Source organism: Ovis canadensis, chromosome 18, assembly GCF_042477335.2.
Source record: "Ovis canadensis isolate MfBH-ARS-UI-01 breed Bighorn chromosome 18, ARS-UI_OviCan_v2, whole genome shotgun sequence".
In the NCBI taxonomy this organism is placed as follows: Eukaryota; Metazoa; Chordata; class Mammalia; order Artiodactyla; family Bovidae; genus Ovis; species Ovis canadensis.
In genome coordinates, this window is record NC_091262.1 from 54,783,867 (window position 1) to 54,804,285 (window position 20,419).

A 20,419-nucleotide genomic window follows, 5' to 3' on the forward strand; every position below is an offset into this window, starting at 1 on the left:
ATCTTATTTTTAAAATCTTATTTGTACTCTCTCTCTCCCTCTGATTGGCTTTTTGTCTTCCTCAAACAGAGTGTGGAAAGAAGTCCTGACGGTGCCGAGGCAAGTCTCAGGAGACCTGGAAAAATTCAGTACTAAGGACGTGGAGGGTTTGTTTTTTCACTTCTGTTGCAGCTGGTGCGTACGCGAGGCGAGGAGTAAACATCCGGACTCGCTTGGTTAGCTCTTTCCTTGAAAGGAAAGGAGAAAATAGGCAGATTCCCCGGTGACTCAGACGATAGAGTCTGCCTACAATCCGGGAGACCCGGGTTCAATCCCTGGGTCGGGAAGATACCCTGGAGAAGGAAACGGCAACCCATTCCAGTATTCTTGTCTGGAAAATCCCGTGGATGGAAGAGCCAGTCCATGGGGTCGCAAAGAGTCGGACACGACTGAGTCACTTCACTTCCTTGAAGGGAAGAAAATTCAGCACGTCTCAATCCAGTTCAGAAACGAGAGAACACTCACGAGCCACCGGGCAGAAATACCAATCCCGCTCCCTCACTTCTCTTCAGACCTAAGCAGGGAGATACAAAGAAACGGAAGCGAAAAGAACAGAGCAGGAAAGTCAACGCGAGGTAGTTGAACATGGACATGCCTTTTTCTTCCGCGACTTCCGCGTCACCGCGGGCCCCGCCCTTCACGGGGCGGAGCTGAGCCTTCCTTCCGGGTTGCGGGCGGAAGTGGACGAATTTGAATTGTGCGGGCCGTTTGGTGTAGCAGCTCGCGGATGGCGTGTGGCGCAGCGCGGGAAGGGAAAAGTGACACGGCCTCTCTGGAACTTCTGCCCAGCGCGCCTCGGTGAGTGGATGTGGAACAGCAAGAAATGGAATATTCCAAGGAGAGAAGCAGGACCGTCGGATGGGTCAGGGGGTCGGGGGCCTCGGAGAGCCTTGGGGTGTCTTGTAGTGGGGCCGGACGTGAGGACTTTGGAAGTTTGGCGCAGGGGGAGCCTCTCCCGGATCAGCGCTCCAAACAGATGGCGTACACACCCCAGCTCTAGAGTATTGGGGATTCGGAGGCCCGACCGCCCCCGAAACTGTTTAAACTGTCGACTTTCTGGTAATTGCAATTCAGTATTTCCGCCAAGTAGGCTCGAATACTGCAGCTTCAGCGGTAGTTATTGGTAAAGTATTAGCATACGCAAAAGAATCTTCCTTTATTAAAGGTGGAAGGTTGGGAGCAGGTTTAGAATGAAGAAATGTTCTACGTGTCTCCGAGTTCTTCTAAAAGGAGTAGTCTTCCTTGCAGTGGACCGCAGGAAATTTGGCAGTCTTTGAAATACCTGGTGGGGATTTAAATTGAAATCTGAGTATCCTTTGTATTCAAAACCCGGATGTTTCTTTCATGGTTGATATTTTTCGTGTACCGCAAAAATCCGAGACTCTTGCTTATTTAAATTGGCTGTATAGTAACAGCGGTGAGTCACAAGGGTATTAGTTTGCTAACAATAGGGATAAGGTTTAGTTCCACAGACCTGCCTTTTCATCCCCGTCATTCATTGGCAGATTGGGTGGTTGTGGAGTCATTTCGAAAGTACTAAATTTTCTGACATCAGGTTTTGTTTTGAGTTTTATTTTACTTATTTTTAATGACCGACTACCTCAAAAATCAAATTCTATCTAACCTCCCAACAAAGTCACGCTTTCTGGAATAGTTTTAAGTGTGTACCCTACTTGTAAACTGTAAGCATTTAAATGTGTAGAAATTTTGTATCTTGGCTTGTTGAAAACTATCAGACTAATTTTGTGTTGCTTTATAGGATCAGATATTTTATGCTTCTTCTAAGATTTTAACATCAGGGTATCATATCATATAAATGTATAAGTTTCTTTTAAAAAGTAGGACTTTTTCAGAATAAATATCCCTTTGTCCAGTGCTGGCTACTCCTACTCTCCCGTCCCTGCTAATGAACTTTTGTTTCATTATTAGCCAGGAAAAATAAATGTAAATATTTAGTAGTTATGGTCATTAAAATTTAAACATTTATGTAAAACTGCAGCAAGACATTAGCTGTACTTTGTTAAGGTTTGCTTAATTCAGATCTTATGATTCTACTTATTATAAGCCCCCAGCAAATAGTAATTTCCCCTGTAGAATTCATCTCTACATTTTCTGTTCCTTTTCCTTACCTGGACTCTTTTCTTTGTTTTTTTGCTGTGTCTACCTGAATCAGTGAATTTCAGTTTTTATTGTGTATGCATTACCTTGAAGGATTTGTTAAGTGCTGATTCCTGTATTTAAAAATCTCAGAAATTATAATCCCATAAATTTGGAGAATAGTGTTCTGTAAATTTAATTTGAAGGTTAGAAATTTTGATGAATATTTTAAAAGCACTGACTTGGTCTCTCTTAGAGAAGCACTGTAATATGCTGGTTAAGGTCATGAAATATGTTGGTTAAGGTCATGTAATATGTTGGTTAAGGTCATGAAAGTTAATTTAAAAATTAACTTTATAACAGAGAGTTAGCCTCATTTGTACACAAATGATCACTTCTATATTCAGTTTTAAATTAAGAGAATATTGGGACATTAAAACCAGAAAAGTTTGCCTTTCCTTTTTGATTTAAACAGGTAAGATTGTTACCTGACTTCATTGCCCACAGCCTTTTCTTTAGAAACCTGTCAGTTTTATAGGCACATCATTCTGATGACCAGAAAGTAAAGGTATGGACTTAAGAGCATATGATCCTAACATACTCTCATCCCACATACCTTCTCCAGCCAAAGTAGTTATTTGAATCAGAGCTGAGTGTCTGATGCAGCTAGACCATTCACATCATTTCTTGAATTTTGGAATTGAGATATAGAGAGACTGTTGAGAACCAAGGTGGAAAGGTCATTACATTCTGAGATGACAATGAAATGATGAAGAAACATGAACAATGGACATAGAGAGCCACCATATAGAGAGGGAGGGAAGGAAAACCTATTATTCCCGGAGGACTAGCTGTGAAGTAAGTCAGTATAAACTTACAACTTAATTGCTTTTCCTTTTTAAAGACTGTATTTTTGTAAGAGCAATTTTGTGTTGTTTAGTTGCTAAATCATCTCTGACTCTTTTGTAACCCCATGGACTGTAGCCTGCCAGGTTCCCCTGTCCATGAGATTTCCCAGGCAAGAATATTAGAGTGTCTTTTCCTCCTGCAGCGGATCTTCCTGACCCAAGGATCGAACCCGTGTCTCTTATATTGGCAGGCAGATTCTTTACCACTCAGCCACCTAGGAAAGCCAAAGAGCAGTTTTAGTTCACAGCAAAATTGAGGGTAAAATGATAGAGATTTCCCATGTACCCTCTTCCCCACACATGTGTAGTCTCTCCCATTATAAACATTCCCCTTTAGTGTGGTACGTTTGTTACAATTGATGAGCTTACATTGACACAAGATAAAATCTGTAGTTCACGCCATGTGATGATGTATTTGTATACAAAGGGAAACTTCAACTACCTTTAATTACAATGTTTTACAATAATGCCAGTGTCCATGTTAATTGGTGTTTTGCCAAGCGAAAGTGAAAGTCACTCAGTCGTGTCTGTGTGACCCCATGAACTATATAGTCCATGGAATTCTCTAGCCAGAATACTGGAGTGGGTAGCCTTTCCCTTCTCCAGGGGATCTTCCAGCCCAGGGATCGAACTCAGGTCTCCTGCATTGCAGGTTAGCTGAGCCACGAAAGAATATTAAAATTACTGAGGGAAGCACTGGTGGATTTTTCTCTTAGTGTGTAAGCTTAATGTAGAGAGTTAACTTAAACCCAAACTAAATACTAAGTCTTGCCTGGGTTTTGTATTTTTTATGCCTCTCTTTTTCTGTAGTGCTTCCAGTAGCCTAACATCAAACAACTTTTTTTGATCTCAGATTTTCTGATTTATCTATTTTGCTGGAATGCTGCTGTTGAAATTTCTCTTACAAATGAATGGTCTTTGTAGTAGTAGTAGGCTTTGTAGTTTTGAAATATTTGGGGGCTTATTCACTGTGGAATTGGTTTAAAACTGGCGTGGAGTTTTTCATCAAAGAATATCTCATGGTCAGTTTTATTGATCCCTTTTTCCTATAACTTCCTTTGCAATGATTCTAAAGTAAAATACTTTCATTCATTTAGTAAATATTTATTGATCATTATGCTGGGCATGGTTGGATGTTTTTGTTTTTCAAGTCTATCCCATAATCTTAGTCATCATAAGGATACTTCAGGATTATATAGTGCTTTTACAGTTTATATAGCTTAACAGTTTCTTTAGGATCTTAATGACCCTGCAAGGTAATAAATTTCCCATAAGGAAATTGAGTCCTGCTCTAAATCACACATAATTCCACAGTTCTCACTAGGGCAGGAACCTAGTTACAAACTTTTTTCCTTCCATGGTGGCTCAGTGATAAAGAATGCACCTGCCAGTGCAGTAGGTGTGGGCTCCATCCCTGGGTTGGGAAGATCCCCTGGAGGAGGAAATGGAAACCCACTCTGGTATTCTTGCCTGGGAAATCCCATGGACAGAGGAACCTGGAAGGCTACAATCCATGGGGTCACACAGAGGTCAATACAACTTAGTGACTACTCAACACCCACAGCTTGATGGGGTGCCTGCTTACTCAGTCATATCTGGCTCTTTACAACCCCATGTACTGTAGCCCGCCAGGCTCCTCTGTCCATAGAATTTTTCAGGCAAAAATACTGGAGTGGGCTGCCGTTTCCTACTCTGGGGATCTTCCCAACCTGTGGATTGAACTCATGTCTCCTGTGTCTCCTACATTGGCAGGTGGATTCTTTATCACGTATTTCATCTTTGTTGTTGTTCAGTTGCTAAGTCACGTCCAATTCTTTGAGACCCCATGGACTGCAGCACTCCGGGCTTCCCTGTTGGGCTTCCCTGTCCATTATCTCCCAGCGTTTGCTCACGTTCATGTCCATTGAGGTGGTAATCCTATCTAATCATCTCAACCTCTGCCACCTCCTCCTCTTCCCCTCAGTTTTTCCCAGCATCAGGGTCTTTTCCAGTGAGTCAGCTCTTTGCATCAAGTGGCCAAAGTATTGGAGCTTCAGCTTTAGCGTCAGTCCTTCCAATGAGCATTCAGGGTTGATGTCCTTTAGGATTGACTAGTTTGGTCTCCTTGCAGTCCAAGGGACTATCAAGAGTCTTCTCCAAGACCGCAGTTCGAAAGCATCAATTCTTCAACACTCAGTCTTCTTTATAGTCCAACTCTCAGGTCCGTACATGACTACTGAAAATGCCATAGCTTTGATTCTATGGGCCTTTGTCGGCAAAGTGATATCTTTGCTTTTTAATACTGTCTAGGTTTGTCATAGCTTTCCTTCCAAGGATCCAAGGGTCTTTTAATTTCATGGCTGCAGTCACCATCTGCAGTGATTTTGGAGCCCAAGAAAAGAAAATCTGACACTGCTTCCACTTATTCCCCTTCTGTTTGCCATAAAGTGATGGGACCGGATGTCATGTTCTTCATTTTTGAATGTTGACTTTTAAGCCACCTTTTTACGCTCGTTTTTCACCTTCATCAAGAGGCTCTTTAGTTCCTCCTCACTTTCTGCCATTAGACTGGTATCATCTGCATATTTGAGGTTGTTGATATTTCTCCCAGCAATTAGCATGGAGTAATATTCCGTTGTCTAGGTATACCATAGTTTAGATAAACTATGTTCTTCTGTTTATCTACTGAAGGACATCTTAGCTGCTTCCAAGCTATAAACATCTCTATGTAAGTTTTGTTGTGAACATAAATTTTTATCTCTTTTGGGTAAATACCAAGATGCATGACTGCATAACTGAGGTAAATCCTGCTTGGCTGTGGTATATAATTCTTTTTATACATTGTTTGATTTGATTTGCTAATATTTTATAGTGGCATCTGTATTTATGAGTTTGTGTTTTTTTCCTTTGTGATGTCGTTGTCTTTTTTTTTTTTTTTTTTTTTGTTATTAGGTAAATGCTGGCCTAATGGAGTAAATTGGAAGTAGTCCCTCTCCTTCTGTCTTCTAAAGATATTGTAGAGAATTGGTATGATTTCGCCTTAAATGTTTGATAGAATTTTACAGTGACCCGTCTGGGTCTGGTGCTTTCTGTTTTGAAAGGTTACTAATTATTGATTCAGTTTCTGTAATACAGTTATATTCAGATTGTTTATTTCTTATTGTGTTTCAGCAAAAGTTGTGTTTTTCAAAGAATTGGTCTGTATTATGGGGCTTCCCTGATAGCTCAGTTGGTAAAGAATTTGCCTGCAATGCAGGAACTCCTGTTCGACTCCTGGGTTGGGATGATCCTCTGGGGAAGGGATAGGCTACCCACTCCAGTATTCTTGGGCTTCCCTTGTGGCTCAGCTGGTAAAGAATCCACATGCAGTGCAGGAGACCTGGGTTCAATCCCTGGGTTGGGAAGATCTGGAGAAGGGAAAGACTACCCACCCTAGTATTCCAGCAATTCCATGGAGTCCATGGGGTCACAAAAAGTCAGACACCACTGAGCAACTTTCATTTTCGTCCAACTTATCAAATTATCAAATTTATGGCCATAGAGTTGTTCATGTGTGTGTGAGTCTCTCAGTTGTGTCTGACTCTTTGTGACCCCATGGACTGTAGTCTTCCAGGCTCCTCTGTCCATGGAATTCTCCAGGCAAGAATATTGGACTATTGAAGTGGGTTGCCATTCCCTTCACCAGGGAATCTTCTTGACCCAGGGATCAAATCTGTATCTCCTGCTTTGGCAGGTGGGTTCTTTACCACTAGCGCCACCTGGGAAGCCCAGAGTTGTTCATAGTATTGCTATATATATATATATATATATTTTTTTTTTTTTTTTTTTTTCAATGCCACATGGTTCTTGAAAGTTTAGTTCTCTGGCTAGAGATCAAACCCATGCTCCCTGCAGTGGAAGAGCAGATTCTTAACCACAGAACTTCAGGGAAATCCCTCCATCCATTTGCTTTTAATCTATGTTTAAAGTGGGTATCTTGAGATAACATACTTAGGTCTTATTTTTTGATCTACTGTGACAAATCTGTCTTCTGTTTGGTGCATTTAGACCCTTGGCATTCAAAATGATTATTAATATGGATGAATTAATAAATATTAATTCAAATAAATATTTGTTAATTCTACCATATTTGTTGCTGTTTTCTATTTGTTGCCCTTGTTCTTTGCTCCTATATTTAGCTCCACTCTGTGGTTTTAATTGAGCATATAGAAGTTTTCATTTTATTTTTACTTATTCCTGGAAACTTCTTTTCTTTATATAGATATGAATTTCTGACCTATATCATTTTCCTTCTCTCTCAAGAGCTTCTCATAACATACCTTGAATGGCAGGTCTCAGTTCAGTTCAGTCACTCAGTCGTGTCCGACTCTTTGTGACCCCATGAATCGCAGCACGCCAGGCCTCCCTGTCCATCAGCAACTCCCGGAGTTCACTCAGACTCACGTCCATCAAGTTGATGATGCCATCCAGCCATCTCATCCTCTGTCGTCCCCTTCTCCTCCTGCCCCCAATCCCTCCCAGCATCAGAGTCTTTTCCAATGAGTCAGCTCTTCTCATGAGGTGGCCGAAGTACTGGAGTTTTCCTTTGAAAGAAATCCCAGGGTTGATCTCCTTCAGAATGGACTGGTTGGATCTCCTTGCAGTCCAAGGGACTCTCAAGAGTCTTCACCAACACCACAGTTCAAAAGCATCAGTTCTTCGGCACTCAGCCTTCTTCACAGTCCAACTCTCGCATCCATACATGACCACAGGAAAAACCATATCCTTGACTAGACAGACCTTAGTCAGCAAATCAATGTCTCTGCTTTTGAATGTGCTATCTAGGTTGGTCATAACTTTTCTTCCAAGGAGTAAGCGTCTTTTAATTTCATGGCTGCCGTCACCATCTCCAGTGGTTTTGGACCCCCCAAAAATAAAGTCTGACACTGTTTCCACTGTTTCCCCATCTATTTCCCATGAAGTGATTGGACTGGATGCCATGATCTTCGTTTTCTGAATGTTGAGCTTTAAGCCAACTTTTTCGCTCTCCTTTTTCACTTTCATCAAGAGGCTTTATAGTTCCTCTTCACTTTCTGCCATAAGAGTGGTGTCATCTGCATATCTGAGGTTATTGATATTTCTCCCGCCAATCTTGATTCCAGCTTGTGTTTCTTCCAGTCCAGCGTTTCTCATGATGTACTCTGCATGTAAGTTAAATAAGCAGGGTGACAACATACAGCCTTGACATACTCCTTTTCCTATTTGGAACCAGTCTGTTGTTCCATGTCTAGTTCTAACTGTTGCTTCCTGACCTGCATACAGATTTCTCAAGAGGCACGTCAGGTGGTCTTGTATTCCCATCTCTTTCAGAATTTTCCACAGTTTATTGTGATCCACACAGTCAAAGGCTTTGGCATAGTCAATAAAGCAGAAGTAGTTGTTTTTCTGGAACTCTCTTGCTTTCTCCATGATCCAGCAGATGTTGGCAATTTGATCTCTGGTTCCTCTGCCTTTTCTAAAACCAGCTTGAACATCAGGGAGTTCACAGTTCACGTATTGCTGAAGTCTGGCTTGGAGAATTTTGAGCATTACTTTACTAGCATGTGAGATGAGTGCAATTGTGCAGTAGTTTGAGCATTCTTTGGCATTGCCTTTCTTTGGAATTGGAATAAAAACTGACCTTTTCCAGTCCTGTGGCCACTGCTGTGTTTTCCAAATTTGTTGGCATATTGAGTGCAGCACTTTCACAGCATCATCTTTCAGGATTTGAAATAGCTCAACTGGAATTGCATCACCTCCACTAGCTTTTTTCGTAGTGATGCTTTCTAAGGCCCACTTTACTTCACATTCCAGGATGTCTGGCTCTAGATTAGTGATCACATCATCGTCATCATCTGGGTTGTGAAGGCAGGGCTACTGGCAACATATTCCACCAATTTTTGTTTAAGAAAGTCTTTATTTCTCTTTAATTTCTAAAGATAATTTCACAGGATACAAAATTCTAGGGTTTTTTTTCCCTCCCTCCCTGCCCCCCAATACTTGAAATATTTCTCCTGTAAATATTACTCCTCTCTCTTTTTATTTGCATAGTTTCTGAGGAGAAATTGGATGTAATCCCTACTCTTGTTTATCTGTTAGGTAAGATTATTTACCCCTGTGACTTTTTTCAAGATTTTTATTCTTTATCTTTAATTTTCTGTAGTTTGAAATAATATGTGTAGGTGTAGTTTTTTGGTGGCTATCCTACTTGGTATTCTGGAATTTCCTGGATCTATTGTCTCCTGTCTGACATTACTTTGTTATTGTTTCAAATGTTACTTCTGTTACTTTCTCTCTTCTTCTGGTAGTCCAAGAACGTTTTGTTATGCTTTCTGTGGTTATCTCACAGTCCTTGGATAGTCTCTTTTTATTTTTGTTTTGTTTTGTCTCGGTTTTGTCCTCTTTGCTTTTTAGTTTTCAAAGTTTCTATTCAGATATTTTTAAGCTTTAGAGAGCCTTGTCCCATCTGCAATAGTCCCCTCTGTATAAAGTTTAAAGTTGTGAGTTTTCAAAGATTGGAATGTGTCTTTGTATGTCCAGTCACATATTATGTATGTGGCATACGTTGTCACATGTGTGCATCCCCTGCAAATGGTTGTGCTTTTGTATAGTTTTGTTGTTGTTGTTTAGTTGCTGGGTCCTATCCAACTCTTTTCGACTCCATGGACTGCAGGCTCCTCTGTCCTTCAGTATCTCCTGGAGCTTGCTTCAATTCATGTCCATTGAGTCAGTAATGCTATCTAACCACTCATCTTTTGCCACCATCTTCTCCTTTTGCCTTCAGTCTTTCCTGGCATCAGAGTCTTTTCCAGTGAGTCAGCTCTTCCCATCAGGTAGGTGGCAAGAGTATTGGAGCTTCAGCTTCAGCATTAGTACTTCCGATGAAAATTCAGGACTGATTTCCTTTAGGATTGACTGATTTGATCTCCTTGCAGTCCAAGGGAGTCTCAAGCATCTTCTGCACCACAGTTGTAAAGTATCAGTTATTCAGCACTCAGCCTTCTTTATGGTCTAACTCTCACATCCGTACATGACTACTGGAAAAACCATAATTTTGACTATATGGACCTTTGTTGAAAAAGGTATACTATTTTACTGTACAGTAATGTACTCAGTGTTCAGAAAACTGAGATCATGGCATCTGGTCCCATCATTTCATGGCAATAGATGGGGGAATGGTGGAAACAGTGACAGACTTTATTTTTGGGGGGGGCTCCAAAATCACTGCAGATGGTGACTGCAGCCATGAAATTAAAAGACACTTGCTCCTTGGAAGAAACGTTATGACGAACCTAGATGGCATATTAAAAAGCAGAGACATTACTTTGCCAACAAAGATGTGTCTAGTCAAAGCTATGGTTTTTCCAGTAGTCACGTATGGATGTGAGAGTTGGACTATAAAGAAAGCTGAGTGCTGAAGAATTGATGATTTTGAACTGTGTTGGAGAAGTCTCTTAAGAGACCCTTGGACTGCAAGGAGATCCAACCAGTCCATCCTAAAGGAAATCAGTCCTGAATATTCATTGGAAGGACTGATGCTGCAACTGAAACTCCAGTACTTTGGTCCCCTGATGTGAGGAACTGACTATTTAGAAAAAACCCTGATGCTGGGAAAGATTGAAGGCAGGAGGAGAAGCGGACAACAGAGGATGAGATAGTTTTTGATGGCATCACCGACTGAATGGACATGAGTTGAGTAAACTCTGGGAGTTGGTGATGGACAGGGAGGCCTGGCGTGCTGCAGTCCATGGGGTTGCAAAAAATCGAACACAACTGAGCGACTGAACTGAACTGAATGTATAGAATACAGTATCTTTATTTCAAGCCCAGGATGTCTGGAGTGTTAAAGCAGTGGTGATGTAGCTGGTACTACTAAGTACTGCTAAGCTGGTACTATAGCACAAAACAATAATGGTGGGAAAAAAGTGAAAATAATTGAAAGAGTGGAGCAAGGTGAAAAGATGGCAGATATTGCACATTCTTATAACATGAATTATTTAACCAGGCATGATTCTAAAAAACAAAAACAGGATCATGGAACATGTGAAGTCTGCTGTGCCAGTGTTGTTGACAGTAATATCAAAGAAGCATGGAAAAGTGATGGAGAAAATGGAGAAACTTCTCAGTGTGTGGCTGCAGGGTCAGTTTAAGTGTCAAGTCTCAGCTTAATGTTGATTCAGCAGGAAGCTCAATGCCTTTATGAAAACTTGAAGAAGAAACTGAGTGAAGAATCAGACAGTATCTTTTAATGCCGTCTTGGCTGGATTCATTGGTTCAAGGCTAGAGCCAGCCTTCATAGAGTAAAAGTAAGTGGCGAGGTGGTGAGTGCAGATACAGTAGTTGCCCATTAATTTCCTGAAATACTTTAAGAAATTACTGATGAAGGTGCCTGTTTACCTGAGTAGTTACCTTGTGGATGAGACAAGACTGTACTGGAAGAGGATGCCAAACCGAAGTTACATCTGTAAGGAAGAAAAGTGATGCCAGGCAATAAAGCAGCAAATAATTAGGCTAACTCTGTTGTTTGGTGTCAGTGTTTCTGGCGATATGAAGCTGAAAATTCTCTTATCATTCAGAGAACCTAAGAGCCCTTAAAAACATAGCCAAGGGCTCTCTTCCTGTTATGTGGAATAGTAACCCCAAAGCCTAGCTTACACAGGCCATTTTCCAGGACTGACTTTTCCACCACTTAATCCTGGAGATAGAGAAATATTGCTTGGAGAAGGACATATCCCATTCAACATTCTTTTGCTACTCAACAGTGCTCCAGGCCACCCCTTATTCATGATTGACTTCATCCTACCATCAGAGGAGTGCATCTGCCACCAAATATTTTGTCACTCATCCAGCCTGTGGACCAGGGAGTTATAGCAACTTCCACGAAATATTTACATCACACTTCTTGTCAGCCAGTATAGGTGGGTGATGAATCAAGAACAACCTTGTGACAGTTTTGAAAAGACTGTAACATCTACAAGGCCATAAAAAACATTAACTTTGCTTGGCATGAAATAACAGTCGTCACCACGAATGAGGTTTGGAGGAACCTTTGCATGTAGTTTATTCATGATTTTCATGGATTTGAGAAGGTGAATAAGGAGTCCAAAGAAGTCTTCTGCAGCATATTGACCCTTAGCAAGATGTTACAGCTAAATCTGTAAGAGGCTGATTTCATTGAACTCCAGCTTACTAATGAAGGCTTGATGAAATAGAGGCCGAGAGAAAGGACCGAGAGAGACAAGAGGAAAAAGTAACTGAAGAATTCATAACACAGGAAATGGCAAGAGAATTTTCTTGATTTGAGGAAGCTGTTAGTTTTTGAGGCACAGACTCCAAATGTAGAACAGTACATGAAGGTTGTAGCCGCCATTCAGAATGCGGCCCAGCGCTAAAACCATGTCATCTATGATGAGAAAAGAAGAGCTACTACCCAGACATCACTGAGTAATTTTTTCAAGAGGGTAGATAGATTTAATCCACCAAGGAACCAGAACCCGTGCCATCAACGTCAGGCATGAGTGAAGTTGCAGCTTGCCCTCCGTCTCCTACTGCTGGTGATCCTTCAGTTCTACCACCTCCCACTTCCTCTTCCTCCTCTAGTCAGTAACTCTTCTTGCCTGTTCACTCGATGCCATCTCCTGTATGCCAGTTGTACTGTATTGTACTTTTCAAGGTACTGTACTGTAAGATTGAAAATTTTTATTTTTCATGTCTCTTTTTTATGTGCTATTTGTGAGAAAGATATTTTAAGCCTTCTGCAGTATAGTGCTATGTTACCGATTGTGTTAGTTGGTTACCTGGGCTAACTTTATTGGACTTAGGAACACACTCTCAGAATAGAACTTGTTCATATGTGGGGGCTTACTGAACTTTATAGCTTTTAGCTATTCTACCAGAGACATTCTTCATTTCCATTAGTGTTTTTGATCTCTAGCATTTCTTTCTGGTTCTTTTTTAGGATTTCTATTTCTCTCTTTGCATTGCCTCTCTGATCTTGTATGTTGCCTACTGTATCCATTAGAGCCCTTAGCATATCAGTCATAGTTATTTCAAATTCTTTGTTCTGATAGGAATGGATAAAGGTGATGTGGTACGTAAGTGCACTAGAATATTACCCAGCCATTAAAAAGAATGAAATAGTGCCATTTGCAGCAACATGGATGGACCTAGAGACTGTCATACTGAGTGAAGTAACTCAGAGAAGGAGAAATAATTTATGATATCCCTTATATTGGAATCAAAAAAGAAATAATAAAAATGACCTTACAAAACAGAAAGAGACTCATAGACTAGAGAACTAACTTTTGGTTCTGGGGTGGAACTTCTGGTTCAGGGGCAGGGTGGAAGAGGGTGGGCAATGGGAAGGGATAGTTGGGGAGTTTGGGATGGACATGTACACACTGCTATATTAAAAATGGATAACCAGTAAGGACTTACTATATAACACATGGAACTCTGGTCAATGTTATGTGGCAGCCCTAATGGGAGGGGAGTTTGGGGGAGAATGGATATGTGTATATGTATGGCTCAGGCCCTTTGCTGATCACCTAAAACTGTCACAACATTGTTAATTGGCTGTACCCCAGTACAAAATAAGGAGTTTTAAAAAATCTTGTTTTGATAAATCTATCAACATGCCTGCCTTGTCTGGTTCTGATGTTTGCTGTGCCTTTTCAAAATGTGCATTTTGCTCTTTGATATGTCTTGTAATTTTTTTCTTGATAGCCAGATATGAGATACTGAATAAAAGGAATTGCTGTAAATAAGCCATTAGTAACAAGGTGGTAAGATGTACAAGGGAAGTGTTTTCTAGTTCTGATTAAGTCTCATGCTTTTTGTGAGGCTATGCCTCTGGACTGTGAAGTTTACAATATCTCAGTTTTCTTCTCCCCTTTTCCATGGGACAGGATGGCTAGAGTATGTTGGAGTTTGGTATTAATATTTTTCTTTTCCTGGGTCATTTAGGCTCTGATAATACACTAGCAGGTTAGGCTCTGGCTAATTAGTTTCTCCTGAGGGAAGGCCTTATTAAGAACAGAGTGCTTTGGTGTGTTTAAAAATGGGCTTCTCTGGTGGCTCAGCATTAAAACAATCCTCCTGCATTGCAAGTGCCCCAGGAGACATGGGTCCAATCCCTGGGTCAGGAAGATCCTCTGGAGGAGGGCATGGCAACCCACTCCAGTATTCTTGCCTGGAGAATCCCATGGACAGTGGAATCTGGTGGACAAAGAGTTGGACACAACGGAAGCAACTTAACATGCACTAGTTTCCTCTGAGGGCAGGCCTTATTAAGAAGAACAGAATGCTTTGATGTATTTAAAAATGGTAGTTTACCCTCCCCTTGCCAAAATCTGGGAATTTTTCTCTGATATTTACTGTGGACTTCTGGTTGGGTTCCTGGTGATAATGGTGAGGGGCCCTGTGATTGTACGCCCCTTGAGTTTTTAACACTCAAAGTTGTCCACACTGAGCCTGCACCAGTTAGTCAGTTATAGTGTAGGTTTTCCTGCCTGGATACTGGATCCCACAGCAGTTTCAGCTGGTAACTCTTTGCTCAGATAAGCTGTAATTCCCTGCATTCACCTCTTTCCAGTCTCAGAGGGCAGTGGTTTGTCATTACCTCTCTTACAGATCCAAGAAATATTGATTTGTCTTTTCAGCTCTTGTTAGGATGAAGAGGTGACTTGACAGCATCTTATGTAGTTCTTTTCCTTTAATTTAAATAAATATGTTTATTTTTTTTTTAATGGTGGTTGTTAACTTTTAAACATCTGTCTGGTAGTATAATTGTATAGAATAAAATTCACCCATTTTAAGAGTATAGTTCAGTGAGTTTTAGTGCATGTATTTCATTATATTAATATTCCAAAATTTGTTTTATCAGTTGTCTGTTGATGGAGATTTAGGTTGTTTATAGTTTTTGGCTATTACATATATAAGGCAGCTGTGAACATTTGTGTACAGTGAACATATGCCTTCATTTCTCTTGGTTGCCTATCTACCTATCATATGGTAGGTGTCCATTTAACTTTTTTATCAAAGTGAAATTCACATTCATAAAAATAACCATTTTGTGGTTTAACGATCTAAATGTAAGACCAGAAACTATAAAACTCCTAGAGAAAAACATAGGCAAAACACTCTGACATAAATCACAGCAGGATCCTCTATGACCCACCCCCAGAGTAATGGAAATAAAAGCAAAAATGAGAAATGGGACCTAGTTAAACTTAAAAGCTTTTACACAACAAAGGAAACTCTAAGCAAGGTGAAAAGACAGCCTTCAGAATGGGAGAAAATCATAGCAAATGAAGCAACTGACAAAGAATTAATCTCAAAAGCAGCTCATGCAGCTCAATATCAGAAAAATAAACGACCCAATCAAAAAATGGGCCAAAGAACTAAACAGACATTTCTCCAAAGAAGACATATAGATGGCTAACAAACACAAGAAAAGATGCTCAACATCACTCATTATCAGAGAAATGCAAATCAAAACCACAGTGAGATACCATCTCACACCGGTCAGAATGGCTGCTATCAAAAAAGTCTACAAACAATAAATGCTGGAGAGGGTGTGGAGAAAAGGGAACCCTCTTACACTGTTGGTGAGTGCAAACTAGTACAGCCACTATGGAGAACAGTGTGGAGATTCCTTAAAAAACTGGAAATAGAACTGCCATATGACCCAGGATTCCCACTGCTGGGCATACACACCGAGGAAACCAGAATTGAAAGAGACACGTGTACCCCAATGTTCTTCACAGCACTATTTACAATAGCTAGGTCATGGAAGCAACCTAGATGTCCATTGGCAGACGAATGGATAAGAAAGCTGTGGTACATATACACAATGAAATATTACTCAGCTATTAAAAAGAATGCATTTGAGTCAGGTCTAATGAGGTGGATGAAACTGGAGCCTTTTATACAGAGTGAAGTAAGTCAAAGAAAAACACCAATACAGTATATTAATGCATATGTATGGAACTTAGATGGTAATGATGACCCTACATGCGAGACGGCAAGAGACACAGGTGTAAAGAACAGACTTTTGGACTCTGTGAGAGAATAGCATTGAAACATGTATATTACTGTATGTGAAACAGATTGCCAGCCCAGGTTCGATGGATGAGACAGGGTGCTCAGGGCTGGTGCACTGGGATGACCCTGAGGGATGGGATGGGAATGGAGGTGGCGAGGGGTATTCAGGATGGGGAACACATGTACAACCATGGCTGATTCATGTGAATGTATGGCAGAAACCACTACAATATTGTAAAGTAATTAGCCTCCAATTAAATTTATTTTTTTAAAAGTAACAATTTTGAAGTGTATAGCTCAGTGCCATGTATTCACACATCCACAGTGTTGTGCAACCATTACCTCTATCTAGTTCTAAAACATTTTCATCACTCCAAAAGGAAAAGTCATACCATTAGACAGTCATTTCACATTTCCTGTTTTGCCATCCCTGGAAACCCCAAATCTGCTCTGTCTCTATAGATTTACCTGTTCTAGATACTTCATAAAAGTGGGATTATACAGTCAATCCTAAAGGAAATCAACCATGAATATTCACTGGAAGGACTTATGCTGAAGCTGAAGCTCCATCCAGTACACTGGCCACCTGATGCAAAGAACCAACTCATTGGAAAAGACTCTGATGCTGGGAAAGATTGAAGGCAGGAGGAGAAGGGGCGACAGAGAATGAGATGGTTGGATGGCATCATCAACTCAATGAATATGAATTTGAGCAAACTCTGGGAGATAGTGAAGGACAGGGAAGCCTAGCGTGCTGCAGTCCATGGGGTCACAGAGTTGGCCACTACTTAATGACCAGACAACAACAGTACAGTGTATGACTTTTCATTTCTGGCTTCTTAGTATATTTTTAGGGTTCATGTATGTTGTCACATACCAGTACTGTATTTTCTGAAATAGCTGAATAACGTTCTATTGTATGGATATACCACACTTTGTATACCTGTTCATTGACAGAGAAATGAGTTTCTGTTTTTTAGCTATTGTCTGTATTGCTGTTAGGAACATTTTTGAGCAAGTTTTTGTTTGTGTGTGCCAAGTCACTTCAGTCATGTCCAACTCTGTGACCCCACGGACTGTAGCTTGCCAGGCTCCTCCGTCCATGGAATTTTCCTGGCAAGAATACTGGAGTGGATAGTCATTCCTTTCTCCAGGGGATCCTCCCGACCCAGGGATCAAGCCTGCGTCTCCTACAGCTCCTGTGTTTTCAGGCAGATTCTTTATTGCCGAGCCACCAGGAAGCCCTCTTGTTTGGATATCTGTTTTCAGATCTTTTCAGTAATTACAGGCTTACCCAGCCATCTGGAAGGAGAGCATTCATATGACATCTTTTGTAGGCTGAAATGGGATAGAATAAAGAACTCTTTTTTTTAATGAAGATGAAGATCCTTTTTGGATTTCTTTTTGTTTAGCAAAAACACATATTAATGTGAGTATTTTGTAAAAGTAAAGTGGCATAAAGGGAACTTTCCAAAACTGTACCTAGTGTGATTGTTGGGTAATGTGACAATTCTGTGATGTGTTGAGCAACTGCCAAACTACTGGTCCACGGTAGCTGTACCATTTTACATTCTCATTAGCAATGTTTGAGGGTTGCAATTTCTCCATATCCTTGCCTTTGCTTGTTTTCTTTTTATTTTTCAATTATGGTAACCTTAGCAAAGATCTCAAGTGTGGTATCTCATTATGGTTTTCATTTGCATATCCTTAAGGAATATGATGTTGAACATTTCTTTATATACTTGTTGCCCATTTAATTATTTTCTTGGAAGAAATGTTTGTTCAGATCCTTTCTGTTTTTCAGTTGGTTTGGGTTTTTTTGTTGAGTTGTAAGAGTTTCTTATATATTCTGGATACTAGATCCTTATCACGTCAATTAGTCAGTTCAGTCATGTCCAACTCTTTGCAACCCCATGAACTGCAGCACGCTAGGCTTCCCTGTCCATCACTAACTCCCGGAGCTTGCTCAAACTTATGTCCATCAAGTCAGTGATGCCATCCAACCATCTTATCCTCTTTTATCCCCTTCTCCTCCCACCTTCAATCTTTCCTAGCATTAAGGTCTCATCAAGTAATGATTTTCAGATATCTTCTTGTTTTCACTCTCTTGATTATGTAATCCAGTCCACTCTTTCTGTCTTTCTGCTGATTGTGATTTTGGTGTCATACATAAGAAACTATTGCCAAATCCAAGGTCATGTTTGTTTCTGAGATTTTTATAGTCTTGGCTCTTACATTCTAAATCTGGAAACCATTTTGAGTTAATTTTTGTGTGTAGTGTGAGATAGAGGTCCAACTTCATTCTTTTACCTGTGGCTACCCAACTGGCCCAACATCATTTGTTGAAGAGACTGTTCTTTCTCCACTGAATGGTTTTGACATTTTTGTTGAAAATTAATTGATCATAGATGTATGGGTTTATTTCTTGGCTCTTAACTTCTTCTCTATGTTTTTCCTATGCCAGTCTCACCATTTTTTTATTATGATTGTGTTGTAGCAAGTTTTCAAATTGGGAGGTATGATTCATTCAACTTTTTACATTGCTTTAAATTATTCAGGCTCTCATAATTCCTTATGGATTTTAGGATCAGATTTTCCATTTCTACAGAAATGATCATTGGACTTTTATACAGATTGCCTTGAATATAGATTGCTTTGGGGAAAATGGCCATCTTAAAAATATTAAGTCTTCCAACCATGAACAGAGTTCTTTCCATTTATTTGGGTTATTTAATTTCTTTTTACAGTGGTTAGTGGCTTTCACTATATAAATCTTGCACCTCTTTGTTATATTTATTAAATAGTTCAGTCCTTTTGATGGTATTAAAATGTTGTGGATTTTTCTTTGCTGTTGTATAGAAATTTGACTGATTTTTTTTGTGTGTGTTGACCTTGCATCCTACCACTTATTTTGGATTTGTTAACTCTCACAGTGTTTTATGAATTCATTAGGACTTCTTACATATAAGATCATGTCTTCTACAAATAGAGCTACTTCTTGCTTTCAGTTTGAAAGTGAAAGTGTTAGTTGCTCATTCATGTCTGACTCTTTGCAATCCCATAGACTATAGCCTGCCAGGCTCCTCTGTCCATAGAATTTTCCAGGCAAGAACACTGGAGTGGGTTGCCATTTCCTTCTCCTGGGGATCTTCCTGACCCAGGAATCAAACCCATGTCTCCTGCATTGCAAGTGAATTCTTTACCGTCTGAGCCGCTAGGGAAGTATAGATGTCTTTTATTTATTTTCTTGCCTATTTATTTTGTCCAGAACTTCTAATACAATGTTGAATAGATACAGTGAGAGTGGACATCACTGTTTTGCTCTGGATCTTATATGGAAATTTTCAGTTTTTCACCATTGAGTTTGATGTTAGCTGTGGGTTTTTCATAGATACTCTTTATCATGCTGAGGAAATTCCCTTCTGTTCCTAAATTGATAAATGTTTTTTGTCATGAAAGAGTGTTGGATTTTGTCAAATGACTAGCTAAAGGTTTGTCAATTTAGTTGATATTTTTTAAGAACCAATTTTATAATTCATTCTGTTGTTTTTCTTTTCTTTTTTTTTTTTAACATTTATATACACTCTCATCTTTTTGAATTCCTTCCTTCTACTAGGTTTGGTGTCACTTGTTCTTTTTCTAGTTCCTTGAGGTATAAAGTTACTGTCTGGGGATCTTCTTTTTCAATGTCTGCATTTCCAGTTATAAATTTTCCTCTGATCACTCTTTGCGGTATACTGTAGGTGTTTGTTTTTTAATTTTAGATATTTATTTATTCATTTTTGGTTGTGCTGGGTCTCTGTTGCTGTGCAGGCTTTTCTCTAGATGCAGAGAGGGAGGGCTGCTCTCTAGTTGGAGTGTGCAGGCTTCTCATTGCAATGGCTTCTCGTTGTGGAGCACAGGTTCTAGGATGTGTGAGCTTCAGTAGTTGCACCTCCCAGGCTCCTAGAGCACCGGCTCAAACCCATGTGGCACATGGGTTTAGTTGCTCTGTGGCACATGGGATCTTCCTGGATCAGGGATCAAATCTGTGTCTCCTATATTGGCAGACAAATTCCCTACCACTGAGCCACCAGGGAAGCCCTGTCATAAGTTTTAGTATGTTATGTTTTTATTTTCATTGGTCTCTAAGTATTTTCTAATTTCCCTTTTGGTTTCTTCCCTCTTTTGCTCGTTTAAGATTGTGTTGTTTGATCTCTGTATTTTTGAGAATGTTTCAGCATTCCTTCTTTCCTTTGCTTGTTGGCTGTATTGTTACTTCTTTCCTGGAGTGTGTGTTCCACTCCCAAGTTCGTTTTTTGACATCAATATGACCCTGTTACCAAAGCCAGATA

At 40.1% G+C, this 20,419-nt stretch overlaps 1 protein-coding gene across 5 annotated transcripts in view; it reads left to right on the forward strand.

The window, feature by feature from the left end:
• Nucleotides 1-252: 252 nt before the first annotated feature.
• The window catches only part of G2E3 (G2/M-phase specific E3 ubiquitin protein ligase), a 73,313-nt gene continuing 53,146 nt past the window's right edge, over nucleotides 253-20,419 (forward strand). The window contains exon 1 of one of the 5 annotated variants that reach the window (XM_069559454.1): nucleotides 253-837. In XM_069559454.1, the coding sequence (XP_069415555.1) occupies nucleotides 767-837 (71 nt within the window). In that variant the 5' untranslated portion in view covers nucleotides 253-766. The remainder of the gene's footprint in view (nucleotides 838-20,419) is intronic. The other 4 variants (XM_069559456.1, XM_069559455.1, XM_069559457.1 and 1 more) reach the window with 4 other exon arrangements.